Source organism: Bactrocera oleae, chromosome 2 (assembly GCF_042242935.1).
Source record: "Bactrocera oleae isolate idBacOlea1 chromosome 2, idBacOlea1, whole genome shotgun sequence".
Taxonomy (NCBI): domain Eukaryota; kingdom Metazoa; phylum Arthropoda; class Insecta; order Diptera; family Tephritidae; genus Bactrocera; species Bactrocera oleae.
This window is the reverse complement of record NC_091536.1, coordinates 3,592,459-3,613,060: the sequence shown is the minus strand read 5'-3', so window position 1 is coordinate 3,613,060 and position 20,602 is coordinate 3,592,459. Positions and strand designations below refer to the sequence as shown.

At 33.5% G+C, this 20,602-nt stretch overlaps 5 protein-coding genes across 6 annotated transcripts; 3 read left to right on the top strand and 2 right to left on the bottom strand.

Moving 5' to 3' along the window:
• Nucleotides 1-65: 65 nt before the first annotated feature.
• TfIIFalpha (transcription factor IIFalpha) lies at nt 66-2,275 on the bottom strand. The gene is made up of 5 exons (XM_014242595.3): nt 2,122-2,275; nt 1,164-2,059; nt 887-1,095; nt 496-802; nt 66-432 (listed from the first exon to the last, which is right to left on the bottom strand). Exons 1-5 carry the CDS (start codon nt 2,143-2,145, stop codon nt 222-224), a joined length of 1,647 nt encoding a protein of 548 aa, XP_014098070.2. The 5' UTR covers nt 2,146-2,275; the 3' UTR covers nt 66-221.
• Nucleotides 2,276-2,784: 509 nt separating this feature from the next.
• LOC118682984 (uncharacterized) lies at nt 2,785-4,466 on the top strand. The gene is made up of 3 exons (XM_036373567.2): nt 2,785-4,043; nt 4,120-4,316; nt 4,393-4,466. The coding sequence occupies exons 1-2, from the start codon at nt 2,937-2,939 to the stop codon at nt 4,216-4,218; spliced, it is 1,206 nt and encodes a 401-aa protein (XP_036229460.2). The 5' UTR covers nt 2,785-2,936; the 3' UTR covers nt 4,219-4,316; nt 4,393-4,466.
• A 103-nt stretch (nt 4,467-4,569) lies between these two features.
• On the top strand, nt 4,570-8,554 carry LOC106623163 (SCY1-like protein 2). The gene is made up of 6 exons (XM_014242585.3): nt 4,570-4,720; nt 4,785-5,384; nt 5,450-5,652; nt 5,734-6,626; nt 6,702-6,896; nt 6,990-8,554. Exons 1-6 carry the CDS (start codon nt 4,588-4,590, stop codon nt 7,516-7,518), a joined length of 2,553 nt encoding a protein of 850 aa, XP_014098060.2. The 5' UTR covers nt 4,570-4,587; the 3' UTR covers nt 7,519-8,554.
• On the bottom strand, nt 8,548-10,052 carry LOC106623183 (probable dimethyladenosine transferase). 2 transcript variants are annotated; one of them, XM_036373571.2, is made up of 4 exons: nt 9,984-10,052; nt 9,693-9,878; nt 8,906-9,618; nt 8,548-8,842 (listed from the first exon to the last, which is right to left on the bottom strand). In XM_036373571.2, the coding sequence occupies exons 2-4, from the start codon at nt 9,748-9,750 to the stop codon at nt 8,693-8,695; spliced, it is 921 nt and encodes a 306-aa protein (XP_036229464.1). In that variant the 5' UTR covers nt 9,751-9,878; nt 9,984-10,052; the 3' UTR covers nt 8,548-8,692. The 2 variants fall into 2 exon arrangements, with proteins under 2 accessions (XP_036229464.1, XP_069963233.1); XM_070107132.1 differs by lacking the exon at nt 9,984-10,052 and having other exon boundaries at nt 9,693-9,948.
• A 4,711-nt stretch (nt 10,053-14,763) lies between these two features.
• On the top strand, nt 14,764-18,454 carry LOC106622641 (GILT-like protein 1). Its single transcript, XM_014241882.3, has 5 exons — nt 14,764-15,201; nt 16,756-16,887; nt 17,776-17,937; nt 17,993-18,130; nt 18,216-18,454. The coding sequence occupies exons 1-5, from the start codon at nt 15,100-15,102 to the stop codon at nt 18,318-18,320; spliced, it is 639 nt and encodes a 212-aa protein (XP_014097357.2). The 5' UTR covers nt 14,764-15,099; the 3' UTR covers nt 18,321-18,454.
• Nucleotides 18,455-20,602: the final 2,148 nt, after the last annotated feature.

Here is a 20,602-nt window from a genome sequence, read left to right as displayed (position 1 = left end):
TTTCTGAAAACAAATGAAGCTTCTGATTCATAGTTATATAATCTTTAAATATTTACAAGTTAAAATTATAATTTTGGTAAAAACTATTTTATTTAGCATTGTCTACAGTAAATTAACACTGCATAAAACAAATTAATAGTTTAACAGCTAATATGTTGCACATTCTTACATATACAATTTTTCGACATGCTTTATTAGACAACCATCGTTGCACACTTCAATCACTTTGTTGGCTTGATGCTCAAGTACATCTTGTTTTGAATGGTTTGTTTAACAGGATTGATCTTTTTTAGGATTTGGGTCATTGTTTCCACAAGACGATCGCTAGAAACTCCAGTCTTTTTATTTTTAAACTTCGTCAGGAGCTCTGTCGGTGTCATGGGTTTGCGCATTAAATAACGACGAACAGCTTCTTCGGTTATACCGTAATCACTGGAAATAAATATTATATATATTACTATATCAAAAATAAAAGTTTCCTGTAATTGCTCTTACTCTTTATTGTTAGCATTTACTACACCGGCGAATGTTGACGGCACCATAGGTGTTGGATCCGTTTTCGTACGCTTCGCAGGAGTGCTTACAGGGCTGTTGCTGTTCTCCGAAGCTGTAAGATCACTAGGCATGCTATTGTTAACTTTTCGTTTAGTTGTGCTATTAGGTAATGTTCCAGTTGGTGTTGCAGAGCGTGAATTATTGTTAACTGTGTTCTTGATATTTGGCGTTTCCTTTGCCTTTTTCTTGCTGCTGCTACTTTCATCGTCAGAGTCGCTGCTATCTGAACTAAAATCACTGGAAGATTCTGAACAGTAATAATATTTTAGTCGTTTATGCAATAAATTTGATACTGTCTACTTTTATTATATTATATAATTACTTAACATACCTTTCTTTTCGTCTTTCGAGACTTTCTTAGTTTTCTTTTTTTCTTTGCTACTTCCCTCTTCTTTATTTTTATCCTTTTCCTTATCAGATTCATCCGATTTCTTTTCCTCCTCTTCATCTTCTTCATCCGAAGTTAGCAATTTGCGCAGAGCATCCTCTTCTGCCACCGACTTCATATCCTTGTCCAGTTTAGACTCTGGATCTGGTTCACTATAAAAACGAAAAATTATGTTCGAACTTGTTTTGAAAAAAAAACTATAATTAAAAATCGAGCGTACTCTTCACTGGACTCCGTATCATAGTCCATTTCTCGTCCCTCCTCATCTCCGTCATCTGATTCCTCAAAGGCTTCGTCATCTACGTCACGCTTTTTCTTTGGCTTCTTTTGCAGTCCTTTTTTACCCTTTTTCTTGCCACCATCCTCATCGCTATCTTCTTCTTTTTTCTTCTTCTCTTCATCTTCATCGGAGTCAGACTCTTCATCAGAATCAATCCATTCATCCATTTCACTGATCTTTAACTCTTTCGGTTTCTTTGCTGCTCCTTTAATTTTCACTTCTTCCGGGTCCTGTTCTTCTTCCTCGTCGCCCTTCAAACGCTTACGCAACATAAGCGAAAAATAATTCATAACTTTCTTTCTTCGTCCAAATTCCTGTTCTGCTTCTTCAGCGGATAATGATTTATAACGCTGTATCGGTTGAAAATTATACCATTCATTCAATGGATATGCTTCTATTGCACCATCTGGAGCATGAGTAAACACATAGAAAGCTGCATTTTCACTGACTCCACCCTCACGAATCCCTTTAAATTTTTTACCACTCTTGCCACCGACCTTCAAAATCCATGGTTGCGCTTCGGGTCTATATTTTTTGGCAATTATTCCAAATTTTTTCCGTCGTACTTCCTCGCGAAGATCACGGTTATATTCGGAACCTGCTCCAAATTTTGGCATATCTTCCTCCATACCACGGAATTCTTTCATATTATTTTCACGTTCCATTTTAACTCCCCGCCATTGCGCAAAGTCGACGTTCAATGTGGCATTAAAACGCATAACATGATGCTTCTTTCGCAAATTTTTAGGTACACGAATATTGAATTCTTGTATGTTACTTGGAGGGGCAGGTGTCGACGTGGATGCTGTTGCGCTGTTGGCATTAGAGCCGCTAGACTGAAGAGAGATCTGTGTATATTTGACTGCAATATTTTAGATTATATTATTTCTTTACTTACACCAGGTTTTGCAAAAGATGCCATGGTTAAAATGGCTATAAAAAACGAAAGTTTGTGGCTTTTATTGCAAAATATTTCGAAATGCAAATAATTTATGCAGCACGATGAAGCAATAAAGAATACAAAATAATGAAATATGCAAAGCCGAAGTAAACAATGTATACAGTGTTGTCAAGTGTGCAGTTACTCAATTAAGTTTACGAATTACCAAGGACATCCAAACTTGTAAATGTAAAGTTTTAAGAATAGAATTTAATAGTTTAATAATTAATTAAATGAATCAGATAATAGAATTTTATATAGTTATAACTAACAATATTTGGATTAGGATATATCCGAAAATTTAAAAAAATTGAGTTCATTTGATAATTCTATATTAATATATAATATATAAACGTTTCATACAATTTGAACAACTGTGTTTTGTTTACTTATTTATTATTTAATTATCGTTCGAACAAACAGATGTCAAATATTAATGATCCTTTAAATTAGTAAACATTTAGGTAATGTTTTTTTTAACTATACATTACCTGGGATAGTTTGTTCAATTGAAATATTTTATGAAACTTAACAACATTGTTTTGCAACAGCTGTTGTGAAAAGAAGATATGTCAAAAATTGTGTCCGAACGATTTATTGTTTATTCTGCCAACCTGATTTTTGAATATACTTTAGCTTTGTCAATATATGTACGTTTATTCATCTAAAATTTTCATGCTGAAAATGTTAAATCTCTAAAAAAGTAAAAGGAAGTTTATATAAGACTATCATAGGATCATATATTAATTTTTACTTTAATACAACTAATCGTTATGGATTCTTTGAATGAAGATTGCTTAGTTCAAATTCTACAATATTTATCATTGAAAGATCAAATAGCAGTTTTACTCTCTAATAAAAGTTTAATTGATATTATTGGGAGTATGTGGAAAACAAAATATAAAAGACAGTTACTTTTAAAGTTGAAACCTGAAATGCCACTCGAATCCCATGCGCTAAACGAATTTCTATGCGTTGTACATCAACATATAGAAAATCTACAACTCGAACTTGATTCCAAAAATCTGATAAATTTGCTAAACGGATTTAAGTTTAACAAAACAAACAACCTCTACATAACTGTGACTTCTTCAGAGATGTTGGAAGACGAATTTGTAACTTCCTTACATGATATTTTCCCAAACCTAAAGCATCTGCGACCAAATGGAAAATTTACAGGTGCAGGCTTTGTAATGTGGAAACATTTGGAACAACTAACACTTAGTTCATGTTATACATTTCAATTTCACTACTTAGAGCGGATACTGCAAGAACTACCATTACGTACGTTAATTTTGAAAAGTTTTAATATGCAGCTACCGCGTCTAGCAGAGGATGCCCTGCAATATTGTACTCTAAGCGTTTTGGTGCTCAATTCTTATGAGTTGTCTTATTTCACGCCACAATTAAAGAATTTGCACTGTTTGAAGGAGCTTAACATCACTGATTTATACTCGACAGCAAATTTGGATTCACTCCACAATGAGCTTGTGGAGCTACACAACACTCGGCACATTGAGGGAATATATTCATATGATATTACAGCAATTTTTCCAAAAATGATTAGCTTTCGAATGCATACTAATCTGAGACGATTAATATTGGCCGTCGATCCTTCAGCATTTTCCGAAATGCTTACTTACATTTCTATATTACCTACATTGCGTGTGTTACACTTTTATGCATGCTATGTACGTAGCGAGTTGGAATTTCAAAAATTGTTTTTGGTCTCCGTACATTTGGATGAAATAAGTTTAGAAGATTGCATTATCAGTTACGGTACTAATCCATGTGTAGATGTCAACGAAGTTGTCGAGAACCGTAAAAAACCACTCGCCTTCAATTTTTATGCAAATAAATTAAATTGTTATAGTAAAATGGTAAATGTTTTTATACGAAAGAATTTCTTATACATATATCTAATGATTAACTTATTTAAACAAATATATTTTCTAGGCTCAGCTGCAATTGAAAGGTCGTAGCAATTTGTTTAGGCTGGATTGTGAACAAAAATTGATGAAACGTTGTGGCTACTTGGTTTATGAATTTGGCTAAGTCAATATAACATACATCATAGGAAAATAAGTTTTTATATAAAAAATAAAATGAATTAAGGCTAGAATACTTATTATATTTTCCTTTGTTATTAAACGGTAAATCAAAAAATAAAAAGCTTATTAAAAAAAATATTTTATTATAAATATTACGATATCATTTTACATTTGGCAGCCCTACTCATTATCCGCTGAATACACCTTTCTCTATCGATTAGTAAATTCGAAAGAGAACATAAAATAGACAACAAAAAGATTTCATCGAAGTTAGGAAAAAATTACTAATTCCTTTACAAAACAAGGGTGTAAATTCCATTATATCGGTGTTCGATTTACGTAATTTTCGTTGTCTATAGAGACCCAATTGGTTATGGCTATGGACGTAATAAATAAATTCTACTCAACAGTACATACGACAGTGTCACAGCTGTCTGGTGTTCTTCCAGGGAACAACGTCACCAGGGAATATGAAGTGCTGGAGCAGGTGTGTACAGCAGGTGTAGGTGAGTAGTTTATTACGTAAAAATGGGCTAAGCTACAATTTATTAACATTTAATTATTATTCAGGACTGATGTGGAAGGTATACAATGGCTACAAGAAGAGCACGAAACAGGAAGTCTCTGTATTTGTATTCGAAAAGAAAATGCTTGAACGCTGGTCGAAAGATGATCGAGAAACAATGTTGGAAACATTAAGACGTGGGGTGCAACAGTTAACAAAAATACGACATCCACACGTGCTGACCGTTCAACATCCGCTTGAGGAGTCGCGCGATTCCTTGGCTTTCGCCACGGAGCCAGTATTCGCTTCGTTGGCCAATGTAGTAGGTGATTCAGTACGTTCGGATAAAAAACTTTATGATGTTGAGATACGTCATGGTATATTGCAACTATTTGACGGTTTGTCATTTTTACATAACGACGCCAAAATTGTGCACCGCAATATTTGCGCAGAAACTATTGTGATTAATAAAAATCGGAGCTGGAAGTTATTTGGTTTTGACTTCTGTATAGCTAATCAACCTGCAACCGATGGTAAACCCTTTTGGCCATGCCGCGAGTACTCTACTTCTGTTCATGTCCTATCCCAACCGAGTTTGGAGTATTGTGCCCCTGAAATAGCGTTAAACACTATAAATAGCACCGAAAGTGACCTATTTTCATTAGGTATGTAACTACAAATAGTTGCTTAAGTAATGATAAAAAACTTAACATTACTTTTACTTTCCTAGGTGTATTAATATTCACAATATATTCGGGTAAACCGTTAAAAATGTTTGGTAGTGATTATAGTTCATTTCGTCGATACGCTGCCGATCTTAACCAAAGAAAGTACCCGCCAATGAATAGTATTCCCAGCGATTTGAACGAAAGTTTAAGAGCTTTGTTGCATCCAAGTCCACATATGCGCCCAAAATTGCACGAAATGAAACAGGTAGGAAATAAATATACATATATAAATATAAAATGAATTGTATAATTTTATAATAAAACCGTTGTATATATATGACAACAGATAGCATATTTTCAAGATGTTGGAGTTAAGACACTGAGCTACTTGGATTCCCTTTATCAGTGGGATAATTTACAAAAATCCAAATTCTACAAAGGACTTCCACAAATCATACCAACACTACCGCATCGCGTTAACTTACATTCCATATTGCCATATTTGGTAAAAGAATTTGTTAATTCGCCAATGATACCCTTTGTTTTACCTAATGTATTACTCATCGCTGAGATGAGCAGTCAGAAAGAGTATTGTGAACACATCCTTACGCATTTGAAACCGATTTTCAAATTGACAGATCCCATACAAATACTTTTAATTTTCATGCAAAAAATGGATCTCTTACTGAAGTTGACGCCTGCTGAAGAAGTTAAGCTACACGTACTACCGCTACTGTATCGCTCATTGGAATGCGATATGCCACAAATACAAGAGTTATGCTTAGGTGTGCTACCGACGTTTTCCAATTTGATTGACTACAACGCCATGAAAAACGCTGTGATACCACGAATCAAGAAACTCTGCCTGCACAGCAGCAATGTGTCGGTGAAAGTAAATTGTTTGATATCGATTGGTAAGCTACTAGAAGATCTAGATAAGTGGCTGGTGTTGGATGAAATATTGCCCTTCCTGCAGCAGATACAAAGCCGCGAACCTGCCATTATTATGGCTATAATTGGAATTTATAAAATCGCCATGACCAACACAAAGTTAGGTATAACTAAAGATGTAATGGCGCATAAATGTATACCGTTTTTAATGCCACTATGCGTTGAAAACGGTCTTACCATTGCGCAGTTCAACACAATTGTGACGCTAATTAAGGAAATGTTCAGCCGGGTGGAGAAGGAACAGCGTGAGAAACTGGAGCAACTCTCAACTATTCAAAGGGAAAACAAGTGAGTTGTTTTAAAACGAAAATTTATTAATTTAACATTAAAAAAATAATATATCATGGTGTACTTTTCCCACAGGCCACGTGATGCTTCCGAGATTTTAACTACTGAATTGGAGCAAGGTACAAAAACAAGCACAAGTCTCAATAGCAGCGTTAACAGCGACGATGACATGTTTTCGGGTTTCTCCATATCGCAACCAACGAGAAAAGTAAATACAACAACACAAGCAGGTCAAGAACAAAAATTTAAAACAAACAACGATGTGCTGAAGTGAGTGTGATCTTTAAGTATTTCGTTGCTATTCTTTACTATTCGCGAATACACTTACACGCTTAATACTTACACGCGAATAATCATTTACAGAATATCACACAACGCACCGGCAAAACCGGACATTCTTTCCTCTTTGATGAATTCGAATTTGACCAATTTAAGCAACTCCCCATCGCCAAAGTCTGCCGCTATAGCTACTACTGCAGTTTCACCCATTGTAAATCCATATGCCAGTCCCAACCAAGCGCGCTCAAATGATAGTTGGACCAACAACTGGCATAGTGCAAATCCGTTAGTTATGAACCACCAATTAGCCTCCCCACAGGCTATCAGCAGTAATAGTAATAACAACGCATCGTCTTTGGACAATTTGGATCCCTTCGGCGGTAGTAATAAAAGCGTCAACGTCAGCATTCAAAGACCGGCAGTGAATTACATTTATCCATCTGGATATAATGGTGGTGGTGGCGGTGTTGGTGTCAGTAATGGTAACGCTTTGAATAGTATGAATAATTTTACACCACTGCTTCCACAGCAGAATACCACGCAGCAACAGTCACAGGATAATAAGAATCTGAATACATTATCACAACAAGATATTTTAAGTTTTCTCAATTAGTAGTCAACCTTAGTCAACCTGTGAGTCTTGTTGTAGATTATGTTACGGTGTTAGCTAAAATGCTTCGTGTATAGTACTACATACCTATATGTGGCGAGCCAAGTGTGGTCACACTAGATATGTGAAAACAGCAACGGTTGAAGCTGTATTGACGTTATTAATAAGAAGTGTAATAATTCATTCGCATGTATTGTGCATGTAAGTTTTAGTCTGTTTTCGTTGGCATATTTCAGTCTATAAAGTGCACTTTTATTCTGTTGTCGTTTCGTCTGTTAAAAAAACATTTGATTTAGATCGCCTAATCTAGGCTCGACTCATGGTCAAATTATGCATGTAATTTTTATTTTTGTAGTCGTGGTTTCATTAATTTTACGAAAGAACTCCATTAGCGTTTTTTAATACCAAAATGTTCGTACTAAAATCCTATAAAACAAAAAATAATATAATTTTTAGATTTGACTATTATGGTGGCGTTTCATATGCATGTAAATTCAAATGGTGTAAAGTGAAATTCGATTTTGACGTTTGATTGTAAAAAATAATATTTACATTTTCATTACAAAGTGTTGCCAAATTATTGGCAGTTTAAGGAGAACTAATTAAAGAACGTAAAAATTTAAATAAAGTCATGAATTGATTGTAGTATTAGAAGATAAAAAAAAATTCAGCAAAGGATGCAGCTATTGTAGTATAGCAGTCTATGACGCAATGGGTAAATAATCCTATATGCGAATCTAATAATTTTACTGTTTTTAGATTATCATTGTGTGTATGTTGAACATTAAATGAAATTGTAATTGCAAAACTTATCTCTTTTTAAACATTCCCTCATCTTTTCTCTGTCCATGTGTTATCATTTTTAAATAATTGTAATATATGTTGTATAAAAATAACTAAAGATATTACAATAATTCCTTTATATTAATAAAATTTTTGGATATATAGACATATCTAAGAAATATCCCCACATAAAAATATGAATATAAACCTATACCAAGAACTTTCGCTCAAATAAATGCAACAAATGCGTTTAAAATGCTTATTTTGTTATGGGTTTGCAGGACGTCATGGAGTTAGCAATTACCTATTGCTAATGGTTATCCCGTTCGTTTTTTTTATTGCTTTGTCGCCTTATTAACTAAAATCAATTATTTTAAAAATAATTTACTATTAATTAATTGAAATGTATGCCTTCGGAATTGAAAGCCAACAACAGTTTCATAAAATCGTCCAAATCCATTGAACGTGCACGCGAATTTTCCATTTCCAACTTCTGTAGTATGGCTGAAACTTTGGCTTGCATGTTCAAATCTGAATCTAGTGGCTGTAGAAACAAATCATAACCATATTATTATTTAGTTATGATTTTAGGGTAATTCATACTTACTTTATTATGTAGCGACAAATGTAATTTGTAATTTTTTTCTAGCATCTCAACCACCGAACTGATTTTGAACGCGGCACCTAGAGTTTTGTTCTTCCTCAGGAATGCGATACGTGTTAAGCCATCCCATTCTGTGAAATTAACTGGTGGTGGAGGATTCTTTGGTTCCAAGCGCACCACGCTTGACTCAACTTTTGGTGGTGGTTTAAAATTATTTTTACCAACTTTCATTAACATATCGACGCGTGCTAACAACTGGGTATTGATGCTCAGGCGACAATACAGCTTATCACCCGGTTTAGCAACTAAGCGTTGTGCGAACTCACGCTGAAACATTAGAACGGCACATCGAAATAGTGGTCGGTGTAGCAATAATTTGAAAATCAATGGAGAACTGATTTGATAAGGCACGTTGGCAATACACAAATCGAAGAAAGGCAATTCTGCTTTGAGGAAATCACCAATAAGCACTTGTAATTTCGGTTGCAACGGCGTAGCTTGTACACGTTTTTGCAATTCCGCAGCTAATCTTGTATCGATTTCACAGGCAATGACTTTCTTTGCTCGCTCCAACATGCGTACCGTCATATTACCGGTACCCGGACCGATTTCCAATACGATGTCTGTGTTGCGCAATGCAGCCTTCTCCAGCATACTTTGTATGACAAGAGGATTTTTTAGTATATGTTGGCCAAAATCTTTATTGAACACGATGCCTAGTTGGAAATTACGTGCAAAGTAAAAATCAGTCAAACTGTTAGCAAGAATTTATATCTTTTACTGCACTTACCTTGTTTTTGCACCTCTTGGTGTATCCGCGTTTTCTTTTCAGTTTTTATTTTAGGCATTGTGTGACTATTTATGTATTAGTAAATTTATTATTCGGTTAATCTTTGATGGCGAAGGAATTTTATTTATTTGTTTCGACTAGTTTGTTTTGCTTTTGGACCATGTGTTGCTGGAGACGAGTTCCCTGCTGAGTGTGAAGAAAACAGAGTAGCCAAGATTTTCAATTTGTTGACAATACGTTGGCGCTAGGTGGCGCTAAAAGCAGTAAAATTATTGTTTTCATTTCACTTACAATTGACAAAAAAGCTGATGGTATGGACAGAGAACGATCTCTGCTTCCATTCATCAATAATATAATCAAAGAATGTAAATGAATTTATTTACATTCTCTGATATAATAATATTGCGAAAGCCCGATTGGAATTTCGAAAGAAGTTCATTGCTCTCCAAATATTCCTTCATTTGGTTTTTGACAACACTTTCTAAAATTTTTTCTATGTTTTTTAACGTATTGATAAGCCTGAAGTCTTCAACCTTCTTTGCTTTATTTATTTTCTTTATTGGCGTTATAATTGAGTCTTTCAGTGATTAAGGAAAGACTCCTTTCGTAAGCGAATTATTAATCCAATGCAGTAGGCTATATAAAATTTTTTCTGAATTATTTATCAAGATTCCCTTATGAATTTTATCAAAGTCTAGCTTATTTTTAATCTTCATACATACCTTATATGTTACAGTTCATCCATTGTAACTTCTTTAAATTTAAATTCGCTGCTTTTATTTTCAATATGATTACAATATTGAATATACTCCATAGATTCGCTGATTTCTTCAATACATTTAATAAAATATTCATTAAATTTCTTCGAAATTACTGCGCTGGCACTACATTCCACACATTAAACTCTATCGTCAATTTCTGAAATTTCTTTTAATAAAACTAGTTCCTCTTTTTCCACATTTGCTTTTGTCCCTCGGTGTTAATCATACCATTTTATTATTGTACTTACATATTTATTTATTTATTTTGCATTTTTTACCTCAGTTTTATATTTATTTATTTCTAATTTTCGTGTATATTTCCCATCTTTCACTGTTTTTGTTTAACTTTTGTTAAACCACTTATTTCTGTTACCATACCTGCCTATTCTATAACTTGTATATCTTTTTATTATATCCCTTAAACTCGTTTCTGTCTTTTTCACGTTATTATTTTAAATAGATCATTCTTCTTCATATTTCATATTTTTTTTATCAAGTTTTTGCTTGAAATAGTCTTTGTCATAACAAAACGAATTTTTTTGTTTGTTTATTAGTGATCTAGTTTCTGGATTTTTTTTCTTCTATTTGAATGGTCTCATGGTCTGATATTTGAAGATATTCATCAATATGACCTTCTATATTGTGCATATTTGAGACTATGTAATCAATAATTGTTCTTGAGATATTTGTTGTTCTTGTTTATTCTTGCGTTTTTTGTTCCAATCCATTGTCATTTAAAATGCTCTCAACTTTTGTTTATAAAAGCTCTCAATACCCCAGTCTATATTGAAATCTCCCACTATTACACGTTTATTGCATAATCATAATTGCGATCAGTTCTTCTATATTTGCCCTGAAAAATACGCAAAACTGTTTACTTGAACTTGCGGGCGATCTATAAAACACTACCATTGTTACCTCATTTCCACCATCAATACATTTGGTGTGAAAAGTTATATTTCCATTTCCATAAAAAGTGTCCTAAATTCGGAAGTTTTAAGTATAAAGTGAAAACCCCAGACAGATCTAACCTTTTAAGGAAAGAGTTTAGAGCTCAACCAAGGTCAAAACCTCTTTATGAGCTTTTGCCTTCGAAGGTGATATAATACCATAAAGCGGCAAAAACTTTCACCGTTGCATGGTTATCAATATTTTTACTCATACTGTCTTTAAGACTCCGATAATGAGTATAGAAAAGATATTTTTAAAATTTTTGTTATAATAGATTTTAAGATTCCAAGATGTGTTAATTGAAGTTTAGATATACACAAAAGTAGATACATATACACACACACATGTTGTCGATTTTTTCGCCAAGTCTCAATTTCACTACTATCAATAGACTTCTTTGTATAAAGTTTGTTTTTATCCCAAAAAGTTGACGAACAGAAAGTGCAAACAAGCAGAGAAAAAAATACCAAAAATAAAAATAATTAAGTCCATTGTGTAGCAGAATCCGAGGAGAAATGATAAAATATAAAAATCTTTGATTTGAAATGGCAACGAAAAGATATGAATGTGTATGAAGAAGAAAGCAATAAAAACATCATAAATATAAATTATAATTTTATGGAACAAACTTGCGGAGGATAAGAAATTTTTGAACTTCTTCGAATTAATTAAAATACCGAGTATATTAATTATCGACAACGATTAATAGTTTTGGTAATAAAACGAAAGAAATTTATAATATTTTAAGCACAATGGGTTGTGAATCATGAAAATTTAAATAGTTCTAATATTTTATTAAAGCTGATAATGTCAAAATCAGCAGTTTTGCTTTCCTTTTTATTATATTTTACTATATTCAAGATTATATTATATTTTAGAATATTCCGGCGAATAAAAGTAGGTTTGTTTCATAACTGCTAACTATAATTAGCGAGCCAAGTTTCTGCTTGAAAGGCGTTTCTTAACCCAAAAAAAAAACTGTCAGAAAAGAGCACAAGTTGAGAGTGTAAGAAGCAGAGAGAGCTGCTAGTTTTCCTTTTCCGTTATGTGAAAGTAACTTGCATTCTTGTTCTGATAGCTATATAGCAGGTCCTAGCAGTTACGAAGCGAACCTAATGGGTTTTTGAGTGATAAAATACGAAGACAAACGCAAACGCAAACGCAAAATTCCAAAAATCATCACAATATACATCAGAAAGACATGAGAAATACATAAAAAAAAGGTTATTTGACATTAACTATTAAAACAAAAAAGGCAAAGTTCGGGTGTAACCGAACATTTTATACTCTCGCAATTTCTAAAGATCAATGGCGGGGAAATACTTCCAGGTGTTCAGGGATGAACATGATTGCAATGATTTCATCAATTTTAAACAAGCGAATACAAAGTTATTAAAAAGAGATTATATCTAAATTTCATTAAGATTTCTTACATATTGACCGCATATTGGTGCTAAGGGAAGTATTGTCCCGAATTCACCCATTTTTGGCACAAGGAATTTCTGTCATCACAAAAATATTCTCCCAGAGTTTCAATACCGTACAGATTGACCGATATGTTCGGAACAATCAACCATATTCACTGCAGTCTTTATTTTTAATGTCTGGGTCCTTGAAAAATTATAGATGATTTCGACAATGTTTGGGCTTAAGATTAAATACGTGAAAAAGTTTTATTCTGATAACTACAGTGATGTTAGGTTTGTATAGAGAAATATTCAGATGGAATTTAATTGAATTTGTCATTCGATTTCGCCCATTTACAGTTTATAATAGGAATGTTTCGAACCTATAAAGTCTTTTCCTACCATCTTGGTTGTGAAATGGAATGCTTGTGGCGCATTTATTCAATGATTGATCGCACTTTTAGTAGTTTTCAATATAATATAATCGTTTATGGCTAGCAGTCGTGGTTGTTATCTGATTTCACAGTATGTGCTGCGGGACTTCTTGTCAGCAAATCTGGTTGATTTAGCTTCAGCGGTTTGGAAGATATTAAACCATTCAGAGGGGGGCGTGTGTTTGTGGATACCCACAGTAGTGGTAGTGCTCCGATTACGCCCATCTGAAATATCAACCTTTGGGTCCCAAGGAACATATGTAGCAAGTTTCATCAAGATATCTCAATTTTTATTCAAGTTATCGCATGCACGGACAAACGGACGGACAGACAGTCACCTAGATTTCAACTCGTCTCGTTAACCTGATCATTTATATAACTCTTTATCTATTATTCGATTAGCTTTAAGAGATACAAACAACCGTTAGGTGAACAAAACTATTGTACTCTGTAGCAACATGTTGCGAGAGTATAAAAATTTCATAAAAGGAAGCACGTTCCCTAGTAACACAGTCTAATATAATCGAATTATGGTATACATGTATTGGAATGTTTGCTGAAAACAAACATTTAAACTTGAAAAAGAAATCTTAACAATATTTGATACATATACTAACTGTCTGACCGCACAGATCGTAAGGCTTGCAATAATTATTGAAAGAGAGCTTACGACAATTTCGTTCGTTAATGTTTATAGCGTGTGTTAGGCAGAAAATATAGATCATGACGTCATGAACGAGAGAAGGAAGGGGCTTCTAAGGTGGAACTTATAGTATGATATGCATTTATTCTGTGTAGTATACTTACAAGGAGGTTCATATGCTTCCCTTTCTTGTTTCACTTCTTTACTTACGTGATGCATCACTGAATAAACATTTATAGAACATAATTTTATTCTTGCGGTTATCTCCAAGATAGCTTAGAAATCGTTTTAAAGACGTTTGTTACAAAAATAGTCAAGGTTTAAACTTCTTAAACCGAGTTGATCATTGGACTCTTATATTTCGAGCCGAAATATTGTTTATTGGAACTTTCTTGAGTTGTACTGTTACTCGAAATTACGTCTCAGAGAAAATTTAGTCAAATATGTCACTCTGTGTTTATAAATTCGTATCAAAATCAAAATAGTAAGATTCTTAGATGTGGCATTCTGATGGACTATATAACAGTACCTTTGTTAATCTTTGAGAAGATTTGAGTATATTGAATGCGAGCACACACCACTGTGCTTCGTTTCTTCCCACGTTCACCTGCCGCTAATGTAAGATATTGTTCCATATGTTCGTCTTAACATACGTATGCACACACATACATACATACTTGTACACAGTTTACGCGGAGTAAACGTTCGTCCATCGGTTGCACCTTCGAAACCGGCTTAACCACAAGGCGTGCGGGTAAGCTTAAGCGCCCAACACAAAGGCTTACTGGCCATCGGCTGGCGCTTATGCGACTGTTGTTTTTATTGGTTGTTGATGTCGGTAGTCATGAGAGACCATATGTACTACAGAAATCGCCAACAGTGTTCTCCATTCGTTTGCGTACTGCCAAAACGTTAAGACGTCGTGGAGCTTTTTTTGTACGCGTACGCGAAAGCGTTTTTTTAACGGTACCTTAACGTCATCTTAGTAAAACATAAGAATAGGAATAACAAAGCTATTGCCAAAACTTTACAAATTATTTGTTTGTTCGATTACGCGAAGTTAATTCAAATTTGCTGTGTTTAGCAATAAACTAATAAAAAATAGAACGAAATTAAAATAAAAAGGCACCTCAAAGACGGATGCTCGTAAATCTTAGCTGCTCATTAAGGTCATAAGAATTCGGCTACGGTACGCTACCGAAACTCGTCGCAATGTTGAAAACCGAAATTAAATGGTCGGTGTTTTTATTGCTCCAATTTGTGTTTGTTGTGTCGACGAGCGCACAAGGCGGCCAAAGTGTTGCTGCAAACAAGGTAAAGGCGTGAAAACCTCTTATAAATATCTGATTGATTTAATTACAAGCGCATTAGACCGTAGCGATGTCTAACGCCTTTTGGAAACAAATTTGTAATGATTGCAGAGAAAAAAATTTAAAGGAAAAGTGATATTATAAAGTGCAAAAATCATAAATAAGAAAGTTTAAGTCCATGAAAGTCTATACTATTCTTAAGAATTCCAGAGTAAATCAGCAACTGATTAAACTTCGCCAAGGCTTCGAGTTTGTGGGTCCTTAAGTACCTTAAGGGAAGCAGCCCAATCATTAAACTCAAAATTCTTTTAAAACTTTGTTGCGAGAGCCTTAAGTTTTTATCAACTTTTGGCTTAATTTAAAGTAAAGATGTTATATCTTGTTTTGAATCTCAGTTGGACAAAACTCAAATTGTAGGAATGCCAAATTTTCTAGCATATTTTTTTACGTATAAACTCTTTGGGAAAAGTTTTGGCGGAGTTCCAAAAATTGAGTTTTTTCTTATTGAATAACATCCAGACGAATACGAAAATTGAAGAAAAATCTTAAATTCATTCGAAATATACAGTTCTCAATTGGATTGGTCGAAATATTGCGCGCGCTAACCGAATCGATAAATATTTTTTATCTACATTGTTGAAATTGGTTTCATGTTCGTATGAAATCGTTTTTAACCCTTATAAATTCAACCACGCCCTCCCCTACCTTTTTCCGACCTTAGATTAGCCGTAAATTATTTTTCCCTTAATGTTTGTTATTCTATCTTTCGTTTCCGACGGGTTTCATCCTACTATGAATTAATTTTTTACTTATCATTTACAAATACTTCTACACTAGTGTAATATTCGAAACTGCTAAAAAAAATCGGATTAAAAAGTAAGTCCATATCATTTGTTAAAAAAATGTATTTTTAATAATACGATCAATTTGGTTTCGAGTTGTGTTTTTAAGTGATCTTGATTTCGAAATTCGGTTTTCGTCACCAGATTCTCGTTGCTACTGAATAATTTTATTGTTTTATCACAAAAGTAAACAAACCACATACCTTTTTATATTCAGCAAATTTACTGTTGTTTATACAGCTGATGTTTAATTTTAATAATTTGAGTTCTTTAAGAGAATTAAACACCCTGAAGAAATGTAGAGCAGGTTTCTTTGAAATTTTGAACTGTGCATGTTGTATTCGAAATATGAGTATTCTACCTTGCATTATTAATAATACTTGTAGTAATGCAATTCTGAGAAGTATCCTTATTTTGGACAATTATTTACGTGTAGACATATTATTTATTACTTGATAGAAAATTTGGTTGGAGCAGATTCTGAGATATGTCTACTTTTCATAAATGCAAGTGAGGCCACGTAAGCGTTATGTGGTTTAGATGCTATGTACAACAGATTTATAAACTAATAAGTGCTGTACAGACCCTCACAAAGTGACACGAAAGTGTCTGACATAGCGGTTTTAAATATGATTTTTTTTTCAACTGGGTCATGCTTCGTATCCACCAATAAAAATAAAATTGAGCTCTATTTGCGTATTTTCCGTCAATTTCAGCTTGACGTTACCATTTTGTATGAATCTCTTTGTCCGGACAGCATTCGATTCATGGGCAGGCAGCTGGCACCAGCCTATGGAAATCTCAAACAGAACTTAAATATAAATCTGGTGCCGTTCGGGAAATCACGTGTAAGTTATTTGGATTAAGGTTTTAATTATTGAGCTAATTTATATTAAAAAAATTCAAGAACAAGCAATCATATTAAAATGCAAAATGAATAATTGAGCCTAAAAGTCTTCCTAACGTTTTTTTGAATAAGTCATCCAATGACGGTTTTGATAAAGAGATCTTCTGCTTAAGATTTAAGTTAAGAATGACTTAGAAGCAAAGTAAAGTTACTACAGTTCTTAAGCATAAAGTGTCTCTCATTTGATAGACTATATTTTTTAAGTTTTTTTAAACCGGCATCCCAAATCATAAGTCAGATATCCCTTAACATGTTCTTCAGCGACCGTTGAATGTTTGGCCTAGATTTATCAACCTTGGTGAGTATTATGTATGATCCCTCTTAGTAACCTGGTTGAGTAAGTTGAGGAGTTTTATTAGCATCTTTGTGTTCATACAGGTTCATTAGCAATTAAGATGTTAATCGACTCAGCGTCTTTTGCGCTCAAACGAATTTCGGTTAGCGTAAGCAGGAGAACTAACCCTTCATAGCTCCTTCGCCTTATGCGGTACTTTCACTGACATGTAATTGCTATAATTTAATCTGTCTTTTAGAAAAGTGTGCCTATACATTATATTGTATGAATTCTGACACATATCTGCTAATATATGTGTGAAAGATTCACAGACTTATCATTGTACATATTTTGATTAATGATTATATAAGTTCTTCTTTTGAAGTCTCTCTCAGAGATAAATAATTTCTCCATTCTCTAGCGCTCGTATATCCATAATGATCCCTAATCTATTTATTTTTTGAAAGATTGATACATGAATTGTCGTACAGGGCAACTACGAATAAATTATATATTATTAATTAGGCATTGTATTATTCGATGTTTCCTCAACAGTCTGTCAACCTTGGCAGTGATTTCTATTGCCAGCATGGACCTGCGGAATGCGCTGGAAATCGTTTGCAATCTTGTGTCTTGAATCAGCAAAGCACGCAGGATCAGCGAGTACGCTTTGCCATCTGTCAAATGTTGGCGAAGGATAAACAGAACGTGGAAGATGTAAGGGGCAGACAACTTATATTTTTACTGAAATAATCATATGTTTATTCTCAAGTGCACCGACTTGGTGGGTCTCAGCAGCGACGTTGACGGTTGTGTTAAAACGACCGTGGGCACACAGTTGCAATTATTGGCAGAGCAGGTGACAAATCAGTATTCGCCCTTATTTGTGCCAACCATCATTTACGATGGTGTAAGTGAAAATTTGCAATTACATAACCTTTTTAAATGCCTAGTTTTGTTTGCTTTTTTCTTTAAATTTTGTTTTCTCACGACAGGTTTTCAATCAACAACTTCAGGATGCTTCGTTGTACGACTTCCGTGGTACTGTTTGTACGCTGCTGCAGAAACGCGGCATCGTCAATGACTCGTGCAGCGAGTGAGTCGGTTGTGGAGCAGCGGCAAGGGGAGTGAGCAGTGTGGTTGACGCAATGTAGCTTTGAAAATATATTCAGAAATGTATTTAACGGCGTATTACTTGCAATTAAAATTACTATAAATTTTTTTAGTGAAATAATGTGGTTTCTTCATAACTAAAATAGTAGATAGAGTACATAGATATCTACATATCTACTTGTTGGATCTCATCTATATCTATATAATATGAATATTGTTGTAAGTTATGCAAAAGGCAGGTATAATCTTACTCGATTCTTTTATGCCTCTTTATTAACTTGCAAAAACCGCAAACGAAAATGTACAAATACGCTATGGGTGTGTGTGTGAATTCCTATGCGCGAGAGAGAGAGTTGTGAAACATGTTGCAAAATATTGCATAAATGTTGCAAACGAAATATTAACTAATTGAAAGAATGTGTTGAGAAAATTGGAAAACCACAAAATTTACATTTTTTTCATTATTTTTTATCTTCTTTTTACCTAATTTACGCATTACTTAACGTTAACAGAATTGTCTTGTACATACTAAGGCGGTTAGGAAAGCCACCTCTTTAGAAATCGAAAAATTATAAATTACATAACATAAAGGAATTACAAGTGCTATTGCTATGGCCCAGCCTACAAGACAAATACATTTTTAGAACGGTTGTCACCCGATCAAATTTTTTTAAATAAGGGAATAAAACACGGGCTTACGACATATTTATGTACGAGATATTTAGAGATTATTTAGTTGTCATTATTGTTTTAAGAAATCAATTAATAAAAAGTAAGGAAGAGCTAGGTTCGGGTGTAACCGAATATTTCATACTCTTGTAACTTGCAAGGATCAAAACCGGGGAAATACCTTCAGGTGTTGTCGAAACTTTATATTAAGAATTGTAGCGGAAAGGTTTAACTTCATTGTTCGACAATATATTACAATCAAAATAATGGAAATGAAAGAAAACCCGAAATTGAAATGTATGTGATGAAATCTTTTGTGTTGCCATGCTTAGTAGTATTAATTTTCAATTGAAAATTATAAAAAACACTTATGAATTGAGAGCTAATACATTTGTTCTTTTGATTAAGTGTTTAAAGTTAAAAAATCAATTGTTTTAATATATTACAATATCACAAAAAAGTGTTTAAATAGTTTCTGCATATGTTTAACGGATACATGTATAATGATTTTTAATCTTAATAAATATTGGGTATTTTAATTTAAATTCCCAAAATTTATTATTTTTTCCGATCTGGCTACAATGGAAAATGTTATAAAACACGCTAATTTTGAGGCGCACTGGCATAAGTTGGGCATCCCTTTATCCCTGGTTTCAATGATAAAATCGCTTAAATAACCTACATGTATTATAAGAAACTAAAAATATTTTAAACAATATTAACATCTCATTTATTCAATAAAAATTATAGTTGCATAAGTTGATAAAAAAAATGCTATGCAATAGCTTTACCGCGGCAGTCCCCGAGTGCCACACTTTGTTTTTATTTTGGATAAAACTAAATATCGCGAAGTGATTAGATACTTTGTTTTGAAAGGTTTAAAAGCAAATAAAATTTATGAACAATTGTTAAACGTGTATAAGGAGTCGTCACCTTCAAAACGCGCCGAAAACGAGTACTTTATATTTTACATGGAGAAGTACATATAAAAAAGTTGTGTGGAAAGTTAGTGTTAGAGCTTCCGGAAAGAAATTATTGGAGGATCATTGGAATAAGTGTATTGAAGTTAAGTTCCTTTGTGTTAATAGGCCTTTAAATGAAAAGAAATTCACGTGGTGTGGTTTCACAAACACAAAGTGCTAAGCGCCCCGACGATATGAATCTTGTGGATTCTGGGAAACACTAACTCCCACGGCTTCAACCAGTCTTACTCAAAAAATATGAATTTAATTTTATATGTGATGCACGTCACACATTTCCCATTTAGCAAAAAATAAGAGCACTATCGGATCACAATTTCCAAAACATTAAACGTCACAAGCAATATCACAAATATTTTTACTTTTTAGTCTACAGGGCGTATGTGTAACATGTACTTATTTTCAAAAATCTTACTTTATCTAATAACATTTTGATTTATAATAGATATATTAGTGAATAATTTCTTAATTAAAGTTAAACTTACCATTAAAGACTGAAAATTATGTATAGTTATAAGTGTAATGCGCTTTCGTGAAATCAATAAGTTTGAATTGTTTGTTTCTGGTACTTAACCGTGTTTTATCGCAACCTAACCTTCAAAAACATGTACATAAATTTC